The sequence below is a fragment of the Rutilus rutilus genome (assembly GCF_951802725.1).
Source record: "Rutilus rutilus genome assembly, chromosome: 1".
Lineage (NCBI taxonomy): Eukaryota > Metazoa > Chordata > Actinopteri > Cypriniformes > Leuciscidae > Rutilus > Rutilus rutilus.
The window spans coordinates 74554420-74575005 of record NC_140209.1 but is presented as its reverse complement, the minus strand read 5'-3'; the positions used below and the strand labels follow the sequence as shown (position 1 = coordinate 74575005).

Below are 20586 nucleotides of genomic sequence, written 5' to 3'. Positions count from 1 at the left end.
CTTGTATGTGAATGTGACTGACCTCAATCTCTCCAGTTTACAGTGTGAATCCTTCAGTACGGCACATAAGCGCTTCACTCCAGAGTCTCCTAGTTTATTCCAGTTCAGGTCCAGCTCTCTCAGGTGTGACGGGTTTGATTTCAGAGCTGAAGTCAGGATGAGACTCTGTTTCTCTGTAATACTGCAGTTCCACAGACTGAAGACAGAAAGAGAAAATGACTCAGATCTATGATGATCAATTAACGTGTTCATCTTCATCCAGCAGACTTTTGCTGACAAATAAACAGGGATATCAAGGTAAAGGTAACATGGAGAAAGACTACACATTGTTCATTTAAATATACTACCAACACTGTAACAATACAAAGGTTGAAAGCGTTGATCTATTTATGTTAGTTTACACATTCATTTCATTTAATCTTTAAGGTTCTTTCATGTCAATGTCACCCTTGGTTTGCTCACTGGGTCAAATGTGTTTATGTCGGTTGTTTTCAGACACATTTTCTACTTGCTAAAACTTTATAGTAAGGTTTCATTTGTTAACATTAACTACATTAGTTAACATGAACCAATGATGGACAATGCAATACAGCATTTAATAACCTTAAGTTTAAACATTTACTAATACATTTTTAAATACAAAAGTTAACAGAATAACATTAGTAAATCCCCTGTGAACTAACATGAACAAAGAATAACTGTATAAACTAACATGATCAGATTAAGGAATAAAAGTATTTCCTTAAGCAGAAGACAATCAAACAAGTTTTGTAAAAGGTAGTTCATCTGCTTTAGTGCTGCACCGTGAGGCAGTGTCGGTGTGTTTTATGGATGGCTCAGCTAAACAGGCCAGTAAGAGACTATTAACTACTATTATTCCTTTTAATTATACTAATGTCTAATTAAAATGTCTACAAATGTATAAAACTGATCAGAGATCAGGTAAAACCCACAGACACTTGTTCAATCTCAGTGAATCTGCATGATTCATGGGTTCACAGAGATCATCGCCCCCCAGTGGTGAACCATTGACATTTTTAAATGTTTTGAAACAGTTATGACGTAACGAAGCCTCGTTTACTGAAATCATGTGACTTGGGCAATTTGATACACACTCTGAACCACTGATCCGAAACAAAAGATTCGTAAAGGTTTCACAGCTTCATGAAGCGTGTTTCGAAAGCGCCCATCACTAGCGTTCAGTCAACTTACCTTCAGTGGATCTTATTACAGGCAGACACTGATCACAGACTTTTAAAATACACTTATTCGGTTTTTACAAGTTACAGTATACAGTATGTTGCACCAAAATTAAATATTTGGGAAATACAAAGATTAAATTGAAAGCAGTTATGAACAGTTCTGATCCTGATGTCTGAAAAAAAACATTGTTCTGCCTCTACAGAAACTGATATAATTATTGACCCATGATCAAACTGTCTGTCTTAATCAAATATTTAAAGCTTGATATCACCTTTTTAATTTTGTGTTATTAACCTGTTAACCTTTGCCAGTGCGCCGGTGTTACGGATCAACTGGGGATCATGTTAACTGGGGACGCGCGCGTGCACGCAGATAATTTTACCTGGATTTCCAGCAGATGTTGAACGGTGACAGATTCGTCACAGCGAATCTTTCTCTGAGCAGATTTAAAAGCTTTCCACGTTATTGGTAAATGTTTGTATCATATTGGGACACTGTTGTTTACTCTGTCGCTGCTCCGCTGAATGTTTTAGACGCCTTTAAAGGAGGACTCCGGTCAATTTTAACATTGAGCTCATTTTTTTGTAAATTTGGAGTGCTGTCAGTACAGAGAACAACGACAAAAATCGGTGTTGCCTACACCGTGTTATCCTCTTTTTAAAATTTGCACCCTGTTGACTTAAATGGGGCACGTTTTAAACCTGCTTTTAGCCTCTTAACATCCTTGATGTGTCATTACAAGTGCACAGCCATGTGAGTGATTCCTTCAGAGTGAACACGGGTGAATACATACCTGTATTTCGGTCGAAGTCCAAAGTAGTCGATTGTCGAGTTCACGCGCGTGATCATACATACTAAACCTATGCGCGTGAACTCGACAATTGATTACTATGGACTTCGACCGAAAACAGGATGTAAATACAGGTATGAGCGCTGGCTGAAAATAACATCATTTTTATTCATATCTTTCACATCTACTGCAGTCAGATTTATGCTTCTTTTAGGTAGTCTAGCTACTTTCATTTAATCTACATCTGTTGTTATTTGTGATTAGAACTCATGACAACACACTACAGAAAATATAATACAGTAATGTTGAGAAGAGTCTTCTGAAGTGCGCTGACAAGTCTGTTCATCCAATGAAACCGAATGCCCCATGTTAAAGGGATAGTTCACCCAAAAATGAAAATTCTATCATTGTTTACTCACCCTCAAGTTGTTCCAAACCTCTAGGAGTTTCTTTGTTCTGCTGAACACAAAGGAAGATATTTGGAAGAATGTTTGTAACCAAACAGATCTCGGTCCCCATTGACTTCCATAGTAGGAAAAAATACTTTAATATTACAATTTGTGGAGATATGTGATAATATAAGTGGAGAAAAGATTATCAGTTATAAGTAACTAGTATATAGTATATTTTTTTCCTACTATGGAAGTCAATGGGGACCAAGATCTGTTGATTACAAACATTCTTCCAAATATCTTCCTTTGTGTTCAGCAGAAGAAAGAAACTCATACAGGTTTGGAACAACTTGAGGGTGAGTAAATGATGACAGAATTTTTCATTTTTGGGTGAACTATCCCTTTAACATAGGCGTGGTTTCTGAGCTTGACACTAAAGTATGTTAAACTTCTTTGAAATTGCGTCAAATACGCAGGAATATACACTTCAAAAACAAATCGCTTTATTATGCATACCAGTGTGTATACAACTGGTGAAACATACGTTTTTAATCATGGATCCGTGAAAAATGGCTGCGACGAATCTGTAGCCGGGTGGTTGACGTGACGCTACATTTTTGTGTTCATGGTGACAAATATAAATAAAAATATATAATATTTAATTAAAATATCTGTTGTTATATACAGTTTAATCTTCCAGAACTAATACATCTGTAATTAATGAGTATTATAATTCAAATATGTAAATATTTAGTTTTAAACATGACATTTGTCCACTGGCGTGACTGTCCGGGGTAGCGTTGCTTATCTTAAAACTACCGTAATTAAATTAAAAATAAGTCCAAATACATTAAAATACTTGAATAGATGTTATAGCGGTGTTAACTTAATGAAACTAAAGGTTATAAATCATAAGGTCCCCATTTAAAATAACTGTGACGCATTACATTTTGTCCGCAAAACTGGTGTCCACCTGGTGTGACGCCATTCTGTAGATATAAAACAGGCATTAATTTGGGCACCCTATTACTGAGAGGGGCCCTTCTTCATCCAGGAAGTAGACCTCACTGGAGTACATGGACTGCCCACAAGGTGAGTCCTGTTTCAAATATTTTCATAATATTGCTATTTCCTTGCACTGTTGGAAATGGGATCCATTATGCAGTCCTTTGGTGTGACATAATCTAAGTATTGATCTGAAAATTTTCATCAATTTATATTGATTGACTATTGAAAATAATGTAAACCTTAACACTGTTAGTCAGGATTGAAGACTGTCTCTCATATAACTAGGCTGCAAACTGGCCTTGATCTTGAAAATGTCCACTGGTGTGACAGCACTGTCCTATAGTGTGACATGAAATCAGCGTCACACTGGTGGAAATGGGTGTCACACCAGTGGACGTAAACATTCTTTGTTCCTATAAAATAACCAAAATCGGACAGAAATCACACACACAAAACAGATATATTTGAATCCTGCATTTATTAGCTTCTTGAATCAGATGAAAAGATGTGTTTAGTTGTGTTTGTAGCTCAGAATAAGGAACTATACACAGACAGCGTCATTGCTTTAGAACAGCCTTATGGTCTGGTTGGTTCACGTGAGATGATTGACAGCTTTAGAAACTAATCATATCATGCTGATTTCATAGCTGATGCGAATCAGGAAGAGGAGAGTCATCGCTAGCTCAGTTAGTTGTTTTAAGCAGGAGGGCAGGGTTTCATAAAATATTGAAGCTTCTCCCGGGCGCCGCCATTGATTAGCAGACCATCACCTGCTGTTAGCATTCCATTGACTCCCATTCATTTTGGTGTCACTTTGACAGCGAATAACTTTACATCTGAGGCGTTTAAAGACTCCATTTGTCCATTATTTATTACTAAAGAAACACGAAAATGTATAAATGGCTCCATTACCTTGTATCTTACGTTATGGCCCCTTGTATCTTACGTTACGGCCCCATGTATCTTACGTTACGGCCCCTTGTATCTTACGTTACGGCCCCTTGTATCTTACACTATGGCCCCGTAGATGCAGTTTTTGTAAAAATAGGCTAACGATTGCGTCATAACCACGCAACTCTCTGTCGCACAGTAGAGAATTACCGTATGGACAGGAGGAGAAGCTCGCGGGCAATCGGGGGGACGTGGAGGCAAAATGACAAAATAATTAATCAGAATACTTAGCAAAAGTTTCTCCTGCTCCTAGCTCATGGACAGCTCCTACTTACACTCTTCGTCTCTGCAAGTTTTGGAAGGGAATGATTCAGATTTCTCTTGGCACAGCTACTAGAAGACAGACGGGTTGCTCACGTCACATCTACGTCGTCAAGCTCAGTTTGAGTCTGCGCAGTACACTCGACCGCCAGGAAGTGAGAGCTTCTAATTGACTTCACTTGTCTCCGTTGAATCCAATAGGGTCGCTGTGTCCAGTTTATATACTGTCTATGGTTTTAAGCTCTTGAGATCGCACATTTCAATGGGATATGAATATAAATGTTATGGGGACAGATTAGGCGATACCGCCCAAAATTGCATACTTTTACATATGTGTAATTATCTTAAAAACTGTTAATGATAGAGAGGTGCGGTCTTGTTTGCCGCATTTCTCAGATTCCGCTGAAAACAGTGGTATCCAGTTTGTATACACTTCCTTGTTGCGTAATACCACTGCATAAAAAGGCCAATGAAATCGATGTTTGTTAGGCAGATTCCACGCGCATCGTTTATTCTTCTTTCTTCTGACTTTATTGTACAAAACACATTTGAACTTGAAGTTGTAACTTTATTTTAATGATTTTTTTAAATTATTTGAACAAGAAATAATAAATGTGACTTTGTACAAAACAGGGGCATACCGGTACTTTTTGTTGTCCAATGGTGTGACGAAATGTCCTGTGGTGTGACAAACTGAATTATAAGTGGAAAAGGCCTTTAAATGCACAAATTTATGTAAAAGGTGTTGAATAGTATAATAATGATATCATCACTATGCACATATAAGGATGGATTGAAGCTTCATTAGGTTTTATACTAATTATATTGAATATAATCCAGGCGTTTGGGTAAAGTCCCTATGTGTACATCTTATAGTGGGATAATAACATGATTGTGAATTTTTATTGGTTACTTTTGATGTGGGAATGTAATAAGGACAAATTGATAAGGATTGTGCATATTTGTCTTATCTGTCACACAATCTCTGAATTAAATATTAACATAAAAAATGTTGTCACACCGGTGGACAATATTTGGGACTACCACACAAAAAAGTTAATAAAATGCTAAATAAATAAGGAATTAGAAAGGGACACATTTAGTTTTGAGTTATTCACATATTAAGCAATATAATTATAAGACATTTGACATACATTTTAGAAATATTTTTTTTTCCACTTTGGATTTGAGTTCACGTCAACCACCCAGCCGTCTAACATCTGCTGGAAATCCAGGTAAAACTGGAAAAAAAATCTGCGTGCACGCGCGTTCCCCCAGTTAACATGATTAGGGCTGGGACGGTATGGATTTTTTCTTACCGCGGTTGAAAAGCAAGAAATTCCCGCGGTATAGCGGTAAACCGCTTTAAATCCCCCGAGCCAAATCTGTCCATCTCACAGCACCCGCACCCAGTTCTTGCGTCTAAATTAGTTGCTTAAATAAACAAAATAATCCTACACTAGTAGACATAAGCCCTTTAAATACAAATAAATAGCCATGTTTTATAAAAATGTTCACAAAACTAAATGAAAATGTTGGATGTAAGATAACGTTAATTAAGTTGTAGGTTACGTTTCTAATGTCACAGGTAGCCTAATAATCTCAAGGTTTACTGCTTACACGATTCTTTTGTAGTTTGGTGTACTAAAGTGTTGTTCTAAAATAAACATTCACGAGTGTACCTTATTACTTCTTCTCACTGCTGATTCCTGATGGTTTAGAGGACGAGTCGCCTGCTGTCGTTTCAAAGAATAGTATACGGCGAGCGCGTCAAGCATAAAATGCCTCATCCACTTGGGGAGGCGCGCGCAGTCAGAGAAGAAGAGATAAAAGCCCACCCACACTGACAACTGATTGGTTGACTTACCGAAACGGGCCAATCAGGATGCTCTCTCGCTCCCTCTCCCTCTTTGCCGTGCGCGCGCTACACGGTTTGGAACACAGTCTCTGTCTCGCATCATGCGCATGCGCGTTCCCCCAGTTGATCCGTAACACCGGCACACTGAAGCTTTTTTTTTTTATATAGTTCAAAGTAGGGCTGTCACGATGTTAGATTTTTCACACCACGGTTATTGTGGCCAAAAGAATTCACGATATCGATATATCGCGATATCTATAGAATCTATGGGGGGGTACTCAATCTATGGCAATTTTTTGTGAAGGAAGACAAGCATGTCAAACTGAAGCCAAACACTGTCTGAAGGTTTCCTGAAGAACTGAAAAGCTCTTAAACCTGTTGTTGCACTGGCGCCAATAAAGTCATGCAGATAGCAGAGAATAAAAAAATCAAGTGCAAATACAAATACAAAAATAAGATGAGTAAAGAAAACGGGGTTCTTAATTTTAATAATCACCCTTTATTAAATATATGAACACAGAAACCCCCTGTTAACAGTTAATGTCACGTTTCCCATTCCATGATGACTAGTAAAATAATAGCCGCGTCGCGTCTATGACAACTCGAGGTATTGCACACCGGACACGCACTTTCTCAGTTTATGGCCAGCAATATCATTATGTTTAAGGACATTATGGAATTGAGATAATGTCTGTACTATGTTATGATTATACTGTACAATAAAATACAATAGTTGCTGAGTCTGTGATCTGAACACTTTTTTCTGCGCTCTGTGTCGCGGCAGGATTTTGAACAAGGTCTTGAGCCGTTGCTGGGCGCCGCGGACAGACGCCGAATAGAACCGCGCTGTGCTTCTCGTCCGGTGTGTGTACACTCATACAGAATGTGTTCGAATTTTAAAGACGTGGCGCTGCGCTTCTCGTCCGGTGTGCGACCACCTCTAAGGTGCTGTTTTCTTTGAAGCCGAAGAACTCTGTTGTTAATACTGGCGAGCTCAGCTTACTTTTTTCGGGTGTGGACAGAGTGTTTCACTCTAGCTGCGCGGGCGCGGACGAGCGCTGCGTCTAGAAAACGCCAATATCGCCAATACCGGTATATTGTATTGCTCTAAATTAACACGATGTCGATATTTCATGCTTTGAATATCACGATTATCGTCAATACCGGTATATTGCGACACCCCTAGTTCAAAGTTACTATCAGATTTAATGTTATTACCTTGACAAACTATATATCATTAAAAAGATATAAGACTCAAGTTTCAGTATTTGATCACTATTGTATTCTGAGAAACGTATAGTGACAGTTATGTCTTAATTTGTGTCAGGAGTTATGTAATGAAAAAATGAGTCGATACCTTTAATATGAATTATGAGCGTCAGCCCATTCAGAAAAAAACTCCTGTGCTGTCGTCATGACAACTCTTGACAAAACAACGTCCCTCAGGGCTTTAGCTCAAAAATGTGCAGATTTGGAGAAATATTGATAGATTCTCATAGATTTACATCATATTTCTATAGACAGGAATAATATTTACTGAATTTATACCCAAATGCGTGGATGTAATCATTATGAGCGCTGGATACTCTGATGTACTGTGTTTTCAATCCATACCAGCAGCCTGAGGGCGCCCTATGCACATTTAAGCTGCGCCCGAATACTTCCCTACTATATAGTATGCGAAAAACAGCACGCGAGCAGAGTAGTATGTCCGAAATCATAGAATTCGAAAAACAGTAGGCGAAAAGTACCCAGATGACCTACTACTTCCGGCGAGATTCTGAAGTGCGCATATGATGGACACTTTACTATACCATGATGCCACGGGAGAGGAGTTGTCATCGTTATATTCGAAAATGGCAGAAAATGGAGACGCGGCTGTTTTCAAGTGTAAATACTTTACAAAACACTTATTGTTTCTTTGTGGTTAAATTGTATTTGTTTAACATCATATAAGTTAACGATTGACTTTTTAAAAGTTTAAATAATGTAAATCGAGGGTACAATATTGTGAATTGGCTGCAAAATGTAAAATTTTATCATTATTATTACCGAACGGAACGAGCTAATGCCTGTCAGCTAGTTAACACTGTTTTATTTAAACAACGGCGTTGTTTCTCAGTTAAATGATAGTTACAAAACTTTTATTTTTTATTTTACAGCGATTTTATTTCTCCTTTACCAGTGTTGATATGTAATATGTGTTGGCTACGTAGCAAGCTACTGTTATCAAGTGTACCTCAACTTGTCCATGTAACATTAATATTAATATAATAATATAGATTGACCATGGTTCATCACTAATGTTAAATTCTGTGTTGATTTTGCAGGGGGCTGATGAACACACCTGTGTTCTTGTAGAGTGGAGAGTGGCTAATGAAAGAGAGGAAAGAAAAGAAAGAGCGACGAGAGCATGAGGAGAGACGAGAACAGGAGGCCAGAGAGAGGAAAGATTCCTTCAGCTTTTAGAAATAATTGCTAAAAAAAATAATAATAATAATAATAAAGAAAACAAATGTTACACACTCTCTTTCCATTTATTTGTTAGTAAGGTCATTTTGTCATGCTGCTTTAGCAAGTTTTATTACAAAACACTTAATTTACAAAACACTTAGATTGTCAGTTGTAAAGTGTTTAATATGTGGAATTGAGTAATTAATATTTTTAAAGGGTGTTGTGTGTGCACTTATTTTGTGGCAGATTCCAGATGATTTTTGAAACAAGCAAATTGCAGGTATATCTGAAAAATATGAGTGCCGCACTATAGAGAAATACCCACACACTCCAGACACCTTTAAAATGTATTTGCTTTATTTTCTTATATTATTTAACTTTTAAATGGATACAGAATACAAAGCTTAAAACAAAATCACAAAACTTTGGCACAAAGTAGTATAATAGAGCTTAAAGCACCACCAAAAGCAAAAGTTTTAAACCGTCGTCTTGAGGGAAGAAAATGAACGTTAGCAGCTTCAGTAAGGTAACCTTCACAGGTTTCTAAAAGATCTAAAGGGACTTTCTTACTAACAATCTTTAATCTTTTTTTCCACCCATGGTCGCAATCAGTGACTGGATGGACTACCGTGAAAGTCGGAGGTCGGGGCGGAGGTCAGCTCCATCTTTAGAACTAGAATTTTCTTCTAGTTTGATATTTTTTATCAAGCTTGTATGTTTATGTTCAGTTATTTCACTTTAATGGCAATGAAAAGGACCTATTAATTGTCATTAAAGTGAAATTACTGAACCTAAATATACAAGCTTGATAAAAATGCTCAGTTTAGAAGAATTTTTTTTTTCTTTTACATCTGAAGTCTTCATGTATACACATGTATATGAATGTGTTTGTGTATATGTGTGTTTTGTATCTGATCTCAGTGTGTTACCCTACATGTATGTATATATATATATATATATATATATATATATATACACACACACACACACTGCTTGTGATATTGCCATCCATGTTTATGTGTGTGTTTTTTTTTTTTTTTTTAAATGTATTGGCTAAATGATATTTAACTTATTTGAGAAATTACACAAAAGCTCTTGACAAAGGCGTGATCTGCGAGCAGCTGACCGACGACTCCTCTGAATTGTGAGCACGAACGACGTAAAAACGCAGACGAAAGCAGAAAGAAGAACTAAAAACTAAGTTGGTGCAGTCAGTGGAATGGGCTCTTTAAATTTCCGCGCTGATGTGACCGCGCATGTTACGTGACAATACCAACCGTAATACCAGTACGTCCGGACTCCATTCATACTACCCGTATTCATACTATATAGAGCGTACTTTTTTAACGGTCGCGAAGTACAGATGGTGGACAACCAGAATGCCTATTACCACCGCGGCGAAAATAAACCAGCCGCATTTCAAAGTCGTTCCCGAAATGACCGCCAGGTGGCGCAAAGGGACATTGTGCAAAACAGCAGCAATTGCTGTATTTTAAAATGTAAGTGGGTTAAATATAAAACCCTAAGCCTAATAGGCATATTTTTCATATATATATAAATAGGCCTATTAGGCTACAACAGAATAGAACCAAAGATAGAATCAATTTTAGAACTGAAAAAATAGAATCAAAAGTTAAAAATAGAGACGATATTAGGAGCAATGACGCTGAATATTTTTACTATTCTATTGAGGAATTAGATAAATGAAGAGCTCTCGTGAGCGATACAATTGCATAGTAATTTATAGTGATTTCAAAAGCAGTCCTTAAAAAAAAAAAAATACATGGAGTAGTGTGGCATAATTTTTGAGAGATTACGCGGAACGCGTTTTAGTTTACATTTACATTTATTCATTTATCTGACGCTTTTATCCAAAGCGACTTACAATTGCTATATATGTCAGAGGTCGCACGCCTCTGGAGCAACTAGGGGTTAAGTGTCTTGCTCAGGGACACATTGGTGTCTCACAGTGGATTCGAACCCGGGTCTCTCACACCAAAGGCATGGGTCTTATCCATTGCGCCACACCAACCCCTGATCCTGAGTTAAGATCCTGGTTTCAATGCCCTTAATGTATATAGGCTAGGCTACTGCTTTAAAAAAATGTCACAACGCGTTTTGAGATTGTTTTGAATTAACCCTCTGGGGACCAAAAACGCGCCCGCGCGTTTTGCTCGTTTTTTTTTTTTTAGCAATGAAAATAAACACTAGATGCTCTGTTAATTTTGATCTTTCATTTTCGTGTAATACATCAATCGATCCTGTTCAGTTTCTATTTTTTTTCTGTATACTCACAATAAAAATAAAGTGTTTTGCTTTTTGACAAATAAAGAAAAATTAACATGATGCGATTTCTGCCTTCTCTCTGTCAGTAAACTCCCATTTGAAACGCGTTCGAAAATGATCTATAACTCCGCGAAAATTCAGTCAAACAGGCAAACAGACCCACGGGCATAAAGCTTGAGATCGCATCTTTTAAATGAAGTAATTTATATAAAAAACAAATATTCTCAGCTTCTGTAATCTGTATAAAAAGAGAGCGACTCCAGTCGAGCTCATTACGAGCCATTCAAAAGTAATTTGACCACTCCACGGAGAGCGCGTGCTATTCAAATGCAAATTCTGAGAACCATTTCAGTCTGTGAAACGCCCCCACATCAGCTGTAAACAAAGCGTGTCGCAATCGAGTGAGGCATAATATAGCCTACCTTATGGAGAAAAGATTTCTCAGAACAGTGCTGATATGAGGAGCAATATCTCCTGATATGAGGAGCAGATCCCGCTGAGGAGTGAGGTAGGCTGTTTTCTTTTCTCAAGTGTTGATGTGGAATAACGTTATGGAATAACGTTAGTGTAGGCCTATGCAAACCGCAAAAAGATGAATCGCATTTCTATAATATGACTCGCCTTTCTGTGAGATGAATGAAGGGTACATATTTGTAAAGACTGTTTAGCCTAAATATGAATCGCGCGTCTGTGTGTGAAAGAATAAACTGCTTTGCTATAGCCTACTGAGATGAGTAAAAATCGACTGGAATATGTTGAAATAAAATGTATTTGTATAAGCAACGTATTAAACTGCAAATTAGCATTTATATGCCCTAATATTTCATAAAAACAACGTTACAGTCAGTCACTTGTTGACTAGATTTGGGTACAGTTTTTAGGCTACTGTAGAATATACTGCCACATCAAATAAGCTTTTGTTTAGCAATTTCTGCTCATATCTAACGTTATATATATATATATATATATATATATAACTATATATATATATATAACTATATTATTTATATATATTATATATATTTATATATATTATATATATATATATATATATATATATATATATATTTGCTATATTCAAACTAATGAATACATATGATAAAATGTAGGCCTATAATCTTTTTTCTTTTTCTTTTTTACAAAGAAAGAGTACACTTGAAATATTGTTGAAATTGTAATTATTGTTGTAATTGTAACATTTTTAATAAAATAGCAAAACATATTTACAAGATAGATGTAAGCGAAATCTTAAATGGTCAATATAAGTCTTCTTCTAAATACATCTTTTGTCCTTGCATTGTGGCTCAGTCAGTGTCACACCTGAATGAATGGCTAATTATGCAGAGTCATTATGCAGAGTGGGTGGGACATTGTAATCTAAGGTGTAAACTACTCCTCCCCCTCGCATATTGGCTTTCCAAGCAAAACCTGTTTTACACCATTTAAATCAATGTATTTTTTTTTGTGAACGATAAAGCAAGACTATTTTCACATAATTTTGAAGCTAGAACTCAAAGGGACAACATCCATTAGTCAAAAGTCTTGTGGACACATATTTAATATGTGTTTTGTGGTCTTAATTCAGCAACTTTCATTTAAATTTTTTCCAATAACCACGCATAAACATTATTCTCTTAAAAAAACAAACATCTACATACACGTTGCTCGCATATTATGGTAGCCCTGTTTGTGCTATATAGAGTGAATTTACACCTTTGCCATTAACATGTTTATAAATAACTGAAAAAAGCACAAATGTCAGAGCATGTCAGAACATCTCAAGGACCCCAAAAACAGCTTGGTCCCCAGAGGGTTAAACATTGAAGTTTAAAATGTAGTGTTTTGGCACACCAGGCCGAGTGGCATTACGCATTGTTCAAAAATCAGGTTTTATTCTGGCATGTTGAATTGGCGTTAGATTTTTTATTTTTATTTATTAGATTTAGATTTTAGATTTCGTTAGATTTATTTTTCTCATAACAGCTAAAATAACTAATATATGCCTTGTCTTAATATGACCTACTTAATATAGACAATAGGCATATAATAGCCTATATAATAAATTAGCAAAACTTGGCCACTAAATATTTAATTTTCAATTATTTTAATTATCACAATTAAAGTTTTAATTTTATTAAATTGAACAAGCGCAACAATCAGCATTTAATCAAATATTCTAAAAGATGTATTATTAACAGGGCTTGACATTAACTTTTTTGCTCACTAGCCAATGTGGCTAGTGGTTTTCCAAAGTTACTAGCCACACAGCATTTTTACTAGCCACATTTTTGTTGTTGTGAAATTACCTGATAAAAGTTGACTATGGCGTGCTAAAATTGACTTGAACTAGATTTACAACCCTTTTAAATGTAAAACCACTGTACACACCAAAATAAAGACTACATAAATATATAACAATACAGGTCATTATCATTAGCTCTGATAAGGTTGTGTGTAAAGCTCCTTTTTTTAAATAAAACCATGTATTATGTATGATATGTCGCCACATTGCTCCACCAGCATACGACATAACTCCAGCAGGGCAGCTAGCTGTCTCTTCGATTCTTTGTTGTCGGTCACTAGCGACAATACTCATTAGGGCTGTCAAAATTGCTCAAAAATGACCTTCGATATTCCCTCTAAAAAAAACACATATTCTCGAACTATTCGAACATCTGGTTGCGCATGTCAATGACGCGCATTACGTCAATAACAGGACAAATTAATACAAAGAGACATAACTACTTGTATAGGTAGGCTAGTTTATTTAAGTTTAAACATATTTGACAACGTATACCTACACGAAAACAAGTAAATCAACTAATGGCCAAGAACGCAGACCTCACTCACTCTTGCTCGCTCACTCGCAGGCACTCTTTCTCTCTCTCGCCCTCACCCTCAGCACCAAACGCGAATAGAGCGTCTGGCGCGAGTGTAAAGACGCGTTTAAGCGCGTCTGGAGGTCTTGCGGCGCGAATGAGGCGTCACGCGCTCTGTGCATAACAGTTTAAATGAACAACAACAATAAGCAAATGTTGAGTGCTGATCAAGAGTTTTGTGCAAGCAATTTAAGGTCGCGACTCTTATATAGCAGGCTTCATTCAGTGATTGAAACAAATATTATTAACATTAATTGAAGTTTTACAGTATATATAACCGACATTGAACGCTCCGAGCGAGCTGTGCTGTGGTAAACATGGAACTTTTCCTTGACATGAAACGGTAAATAATCAAACCAGTGGAAGCCTGCAGTGCATGAAACTGCTGTATCTAACCTACCTTATTCATGCAATATCTATTCAGTCAGTACAGTAGCCTACACTTTAGTAATGTTTCTGTTTAACGTTAAATAAAATGACCCCTCAGGCAGCGCGCCCACTCGCAAAGCAGACAGCCGCGCCTCTGCTACCGCGGGCGTTTTTCCACATTCGAATATTAATTTTCACCTTCGAAATTCTGTTTTTTAAAACTATTCGAATATATATTCGAATTTAGAATATTCGTTGACAGCCCTAATACTTATGGGAGTTGTAGTGTCGTAGTGTCACACTTATTTCAGATGCCTTTTGAAAAGACTACAATTATTCAACCCGCCAAAGTGGCTAGTTGGAGTGACTGTGTTACCCGCCACGAGCAAAATCCACCCGCATTTGGCGGGTTGGCGGGTGTTAATGTCAAGCCCTGATTATTAATAATAATGTTATTTCAACATAATATTTCGTTTTTTCAACATAATGTGTGCGTGCAACAAGCAAGATGTGTATTTGTAAATCCGGTGATGCGTGCATTGATTTTTATCAATAAACTAGTGTTTTCTGACAGTGTCGACTGCAAAGATGAAGTTGACGATCGCCATATTTGTAGTGAACGCACCTAGAGAAAAATGCACATAAAGACATAATCAGAGAGTAGCCTTTTTCTTTTCGTTTTGAATTATTTCGTTTGAAGACATTTCAAGCTTTGTGTATTTGATGTATTTATCATGTCTGTGTGAGGCATACGCTGAGTTTCGTTAAGTTAGGAGGATGAGATGCGCTCCAGCTGACGTGCAATGCAAGTGACCGCGCCTCCATGATTAGTGTCTGTTATATTTGCTTCTCTTACTTATTAAATCCAGGCAATTGGTTGATGAAAAATTTATTAAATTTAAGATACAATTTATAGAAAACGAAATTCACTTTAAAGAAAGGTTCTCTACTAAACAAAACTTAATGAAGTGGTCAAAATCATGTCTGACCCACTCCATATCCATCTCTCGATATAGCCTAATGCATCCTATCTTACTCGTGCTGTTCACTTTTCATATTCAACATAGATGGAAAAAAATAACATTATAATATTTTTAACAAATATGATACTAAATGAGATTATTTAATGGCTACAACAGTATAGTAGGCCTATAGACTCTATTTGTACAAATTGCTGCACATTCATTTAATTAAATGAAACCTTGAAACGAATTCACATTGTAGGGTAGACTGTGTACAGTTGAGACACCTTAAATAACTTGTGTTCGCAGCAAGCACAAGTTGTGATTTTTGCTGTGCACTTGCATATTAGTGTCAGCTGGGAAGGAAATATAGAGACCAGGGCCCGGTTTCCCGATAACGCTCACTCTTAGCGCGCTAAGAGAGCTCGAAAGATATATCTTACCAAAGGTGTTTATGTTCCTAAGTGTGTTCCCCGAACCATACCTTAGGAAGCTGCTTAAGATATACCTTCCTACGTGCGACGTTACCCGGCGCTGTCCGTGGCGATGGTGCTGAATTGTTTGATATCGATGGCTCGACAATCAATTATTCTCTCGTGCAGGGGCTGTTTATGTGAGAAAGCGGTGATCTTTATAAATGAAGCACTTCAGAAATAGTTGAAATTGCAATTTATTATGATTATTGGGTATTATAAAAAATAATCCAAACTATAATAGCCTATAATAGCCTAGCCTACATATTTTAAAATTGTAACATATATTGCTGCCACAATAACCTTTTCAAAAATTTACGTGCCTTCTTCTCTTTCCCATTTTTGTTCGCTGAGGTGGAGCTGCGATGAAATATTGTTCTTGTAAATACTTTCCAGCATTTCAGTAATAAAAGTTTACATCTTGCGTACGGTGCTCGGCAGTGATCAAAAAGGATTTAAACCGTGAATTTTGAATCTCTTGTAAACTCAGAGATGTGGATTCAGACGGCAATTAAATTACCACACGACCTGTTTGTCAAAAAACAGAAGGTACTAATTTGGCCAGGGATTTTTACGCGGGTTGGGTGAGAAAAACACTGAAATTATGGATTCGGACGGCACTAAAATCACCGACTTACCCCTGTAAATGTTTAAAATACCGGACGAGCCCATGATGAGAAACAATATTAGCGTCCGAATAGGACTTAACTGACAGTAGCCTATGCTTTCACTGGCCTTTAAAAGAGCGTTTTAATTAAATTAATAATATTGTATAGGCTAATAATATAATTAAAAATCTAACAACAATCAGTGTAATGACAATTTTATCCTTTGCATGAAAACACTTGAATTAGCCTAATTTAATACTGTCTGGGTGTATTAAAACTTAAGAATTATATTCATATAGACCTGCAACAGTGATAAGGTAAAGCTAAGAGTGGTCCAGACCAACCTTACGAAAGTGTGACTTACAAAAGATATACTTAGCGTACGGAAGTTTTGGGAACCGTCCCATAAGGTTAAGAGAGAGGTTAAGGAATAGGTTAAGAACTACTTAGAGATAAGAACGCTTTGGGAAACCGGGCCCAGACCTCTTGGAACTTTAATTGAATACATAGCATTGGTAAAGCATACTGAAATTACATCCCTACAAATTTATTAGGCCCTACTGAAAATAAATGTATCGAATTTAAGCAAAGTAGCCCAAATGTTAAGATTGTAAGCCCTGCTTTTTTACGTAGCCTATAAAGGACTCTTATAGCCGACTTTGTGTTAATTTAATTTGTAGAGGATTTGTTTAACTCAAACATTAACACTGAAATAAATGAAACTAAATTATTGTACATTTTTTGGCACACCACGACGAGTGGCACTATGCATTGTTCTAAAGCCAGGTTTTATTCTGGCATGTTGAATTAGTGTTTGACAAACGCGGCGGCGCGTTCATTTGAATGAAGAGCGCTTCTCGCTCGTGTGAGCAAACACGCACTGGAACGTTAGGCCATGTCGCAGCGAGTGAATCGTGGCCGAGTGGTTGAACTTACGTTACGATCATTTAGATGACACGGGTTCGAATCCCGAACTAACTTGGACTACTAATATTTTTATATTAGCCTATTAATGCATTTTATAGTCTATTGTTGATGCAGAGAGATTTGTCTAGTTCTAAAACATATTTTTTTGCTTATAGCCTATTTACAAAATAAAATCACCATGCATTTCCATTTTACACTAAGGAACAAATATTATACAAAGACTTTACTTCTGTAGCCTATAATAATTCCAATCGTAATTTCAAAAGCAGTTCTGTTAAAAAAAAAAAAAAAAAAAAAAAAAGTATAATATATATATATATATATATATATATATATATATATATATATATATATATATATATATATGACGTTTAAACGACAAACAATAAAATCAGAACCAGTATTCTGTTGCGTTCATGGTTCCAGTGGCAGTAATGCATCCACGGCTTTTCAAAATGTCACAAAGCGTTTTGAGATTGTTTTGAATGAAATATTGAAGTTTATAATTAAGTGTTTTGGCACACCACAACGAGTGGCAAACTCTTTGTTTTGTTTTGCAAACTCAGCTAGCCTGTGGGGGGTTTGGAGAAGGCAATAGTTGCTTTATCGTGGGGGTGCAGGACAGAGGTGTTAATGTCCGTCTTTCATATGGAGAGTGTCGGAGCCAGCCTGATGAGCAGGCAAAGGCAAAATTCTAGGGATGCACCGATGCATCGGCTGAACATCGGTAACGGCCGATATTTGCCTCGTTAACTGCCATCGGCCATCGGGAAATAAAAATGACATTCGCCGATGTCACATGGGCGTCAGTTTGGTTTGATATGCTGGGGACAGAGACGCATTCGGAAGTGCATTTTCAGAAGTGCTGGGTACAATGACGCATTTATTTATTTATTTTTCTATGAGAAAACTCCTTTTCTCGAGAAAAGAACGACCATGGTGTGTAGCAGAAGAAGCGGCGGAGTATGCACGATCCGCGAATGCTGAAGACGTTCTGCACGGCTTTGATGGGTGCGCAGGAGGACACAAATGGGCGGCGACCGCTTCTTCCAGTGGCGGTAGCTTTTCCCTCAGTGCCGTCAACAGATAGAGCGTTAACTGTACACACCGCCGCCGACTTGAGCTGCAAAGAAGCTCTGGCCTCCCTGTCAAGGACGCTTGTCAAAAAGTACGGGGAAGCTTGACCGCTCTGAATAGTGAGTGAGAGCGCGCGCGCGGTCGGGGCTCTCTCTCTCTCTCTCGAAGAAGAGCGCGTGCGCGCTTAAAATTTAATATTTTGGTGTGAACATTCACCCGTGTTTTTTCCCTCATAAATGCGAACACGAAAAATAAAATGAATATTATAATGTTTTTTTTGTTGGGTCAGACAATGATTACCAAATTTCTCTCTCATATTGCTCCTCATAACAACTGAAAAAGAACTTATAAATAAGGTTATAACTGTCAACCAGAAAGTGACATTAAAGGTTTTTTTTGTTTCATAAATTGGTCTGATTGAATTTGTGCTCATTCTAGGATAGTGTGATCAAGAGCCGAAAGACTTGTATGTTTCCGTGGCACAAAAGAAGGAATAAATAACAAAAAGAAAAAACATCGGCATTGGCATCGGCCATCGGCCAAGTTGTTATGTTAAACATCGGTATCGGCCCAGAATTTCCCAATCGGTGCATCCCTACAAAATTCTTCTAAGGATTAATCTCAAAATCTCCAAAAGTCCATAGCCTATGTACAGTAGGCCCTATATCTTATTAAATTATATATTGTAGTTTTATTGATTGTATTTAAAGGTTTTCCACACACAATTTCAATTTAGCAGATACAGAGCTCTTTAATTCGCGACCCACCTCGTTTTATTGTAAGGTGAATTCAGCAAGGCATGTTGTATCTTTGAAGGAACAAAAGCTATTTGTTACAGTTTTTTCTTTCGTGATTTGTGTGGATGACACACAGCGACATATACAGTATTATCAGCTGTATGGTGTTTTTTACGCTGAAATGCTTAATTTCGAGAAAGACCCGCCGCGCGCAGTGAGGGAGACCAAACTTACTAAAAAAAATATCCAGCGCGAGAGAGGCAAAGAAAAACGCCTGTTCTTAATTTATGTTGCTTTGAACTTTTTTCGTTTTGTACCGTTTTAATTTTTTAATTTAGCTGCAATTTCTTTGACAATAGAAATTTAAAATGTTGCAAGAATAAGATTCTGTGTTTCTTATTTTGCATCACAAAGGGAATAAACTCTATCGATGCAACCCTGTTTAAATAAATAAACTGTCCTGACACCTGCATTGACCACAGAGCTATCGTCTGAATAGCCTAGGTTTACTATTGTTTGTTCGGGATTTGAACCGATTTGAATTCGGCCACAAATTTGTTTTGTTTTATTTTGTTTTAAATGTATTTTTACATATTTTGCTTTCGTTAATGTTAACCAATTCTGTTGTAGCATAATAGGCCTATATTTTTTCCCTAAAAGTTTGTTTTATTCTCTGCTTTGTTTGTTTATATTTTTACATATTCAATCAGTCTAATTTTTGTTCAAATAATGAAAAAAGTTTATTTATTTTTTTTACAAGATCTTGCGCCATGTTTCTTTTTTTTCAAATTTTTTTTTAAATAAACAGATAGGAAACTTACCTTTTAAAATGCCGCAGTTGCTGCTGTTTTGCCCTGTCACTTGCGCCACGCGGTATAGCCTAGTCATTTCGCGAACGACTTTGAAATTCGACTGGTTTATTTTTGCTGCGGCAGTAATAGGCATTGTGGTTGATTATTTATTTAATAATTCAATTGATAATCATAACAACATGTAAGCCTATTTAATTCTGAATATAACAAAGAATGCTTAAACCGACTAACATCGGTTAGTAACTGCAAGTCCTGAAAATGTTTTAATTTTACGGTAAATTATTTTAATTTATTTCACTGTTATGTTTCAGTTAATAAATCTACAAACACATTAAAATAACACGAAGTAAATGACAAGTAACCTATTGACATAGCCTTTCTAAATTATAGAAAAACTGGGCACACAATGTTAACGTGTGTCTACTTTGTTTAAATTTAATGAATTTGATTTCGTTTAACCACAATATTTATCTTGAATTTATCTGTGGCCTCAACTCAGATTACTGCCGCGGCAGATTACGTCATAAAGAGAATAAACT

At 36.7% G+C, this 20586-nt stretch overlaps 1 protein-coding gene across 1 annotated transcript in view; it reads right to left on the bottom strand.

Annotated features, from left to right (window-relative positions):
• Nucleotides 1-20586, bottom strand: part of LOC311305800 (uncharacterized protein) — a 1224369-nt gene that overhangs the window by 13795 nt on the left and 1189988 nt on the right. The window contains exon 32 of the mRNA XM_084433678.1: nucleotides 23-196. Within this exon, the coding sequence (XP_084289804.1) occupies nucleotides 23-196 (174 nt within the window). The remainder of the gene's footprint in view (nucleotides 1-22; nucleotides 197-20586) is intronic.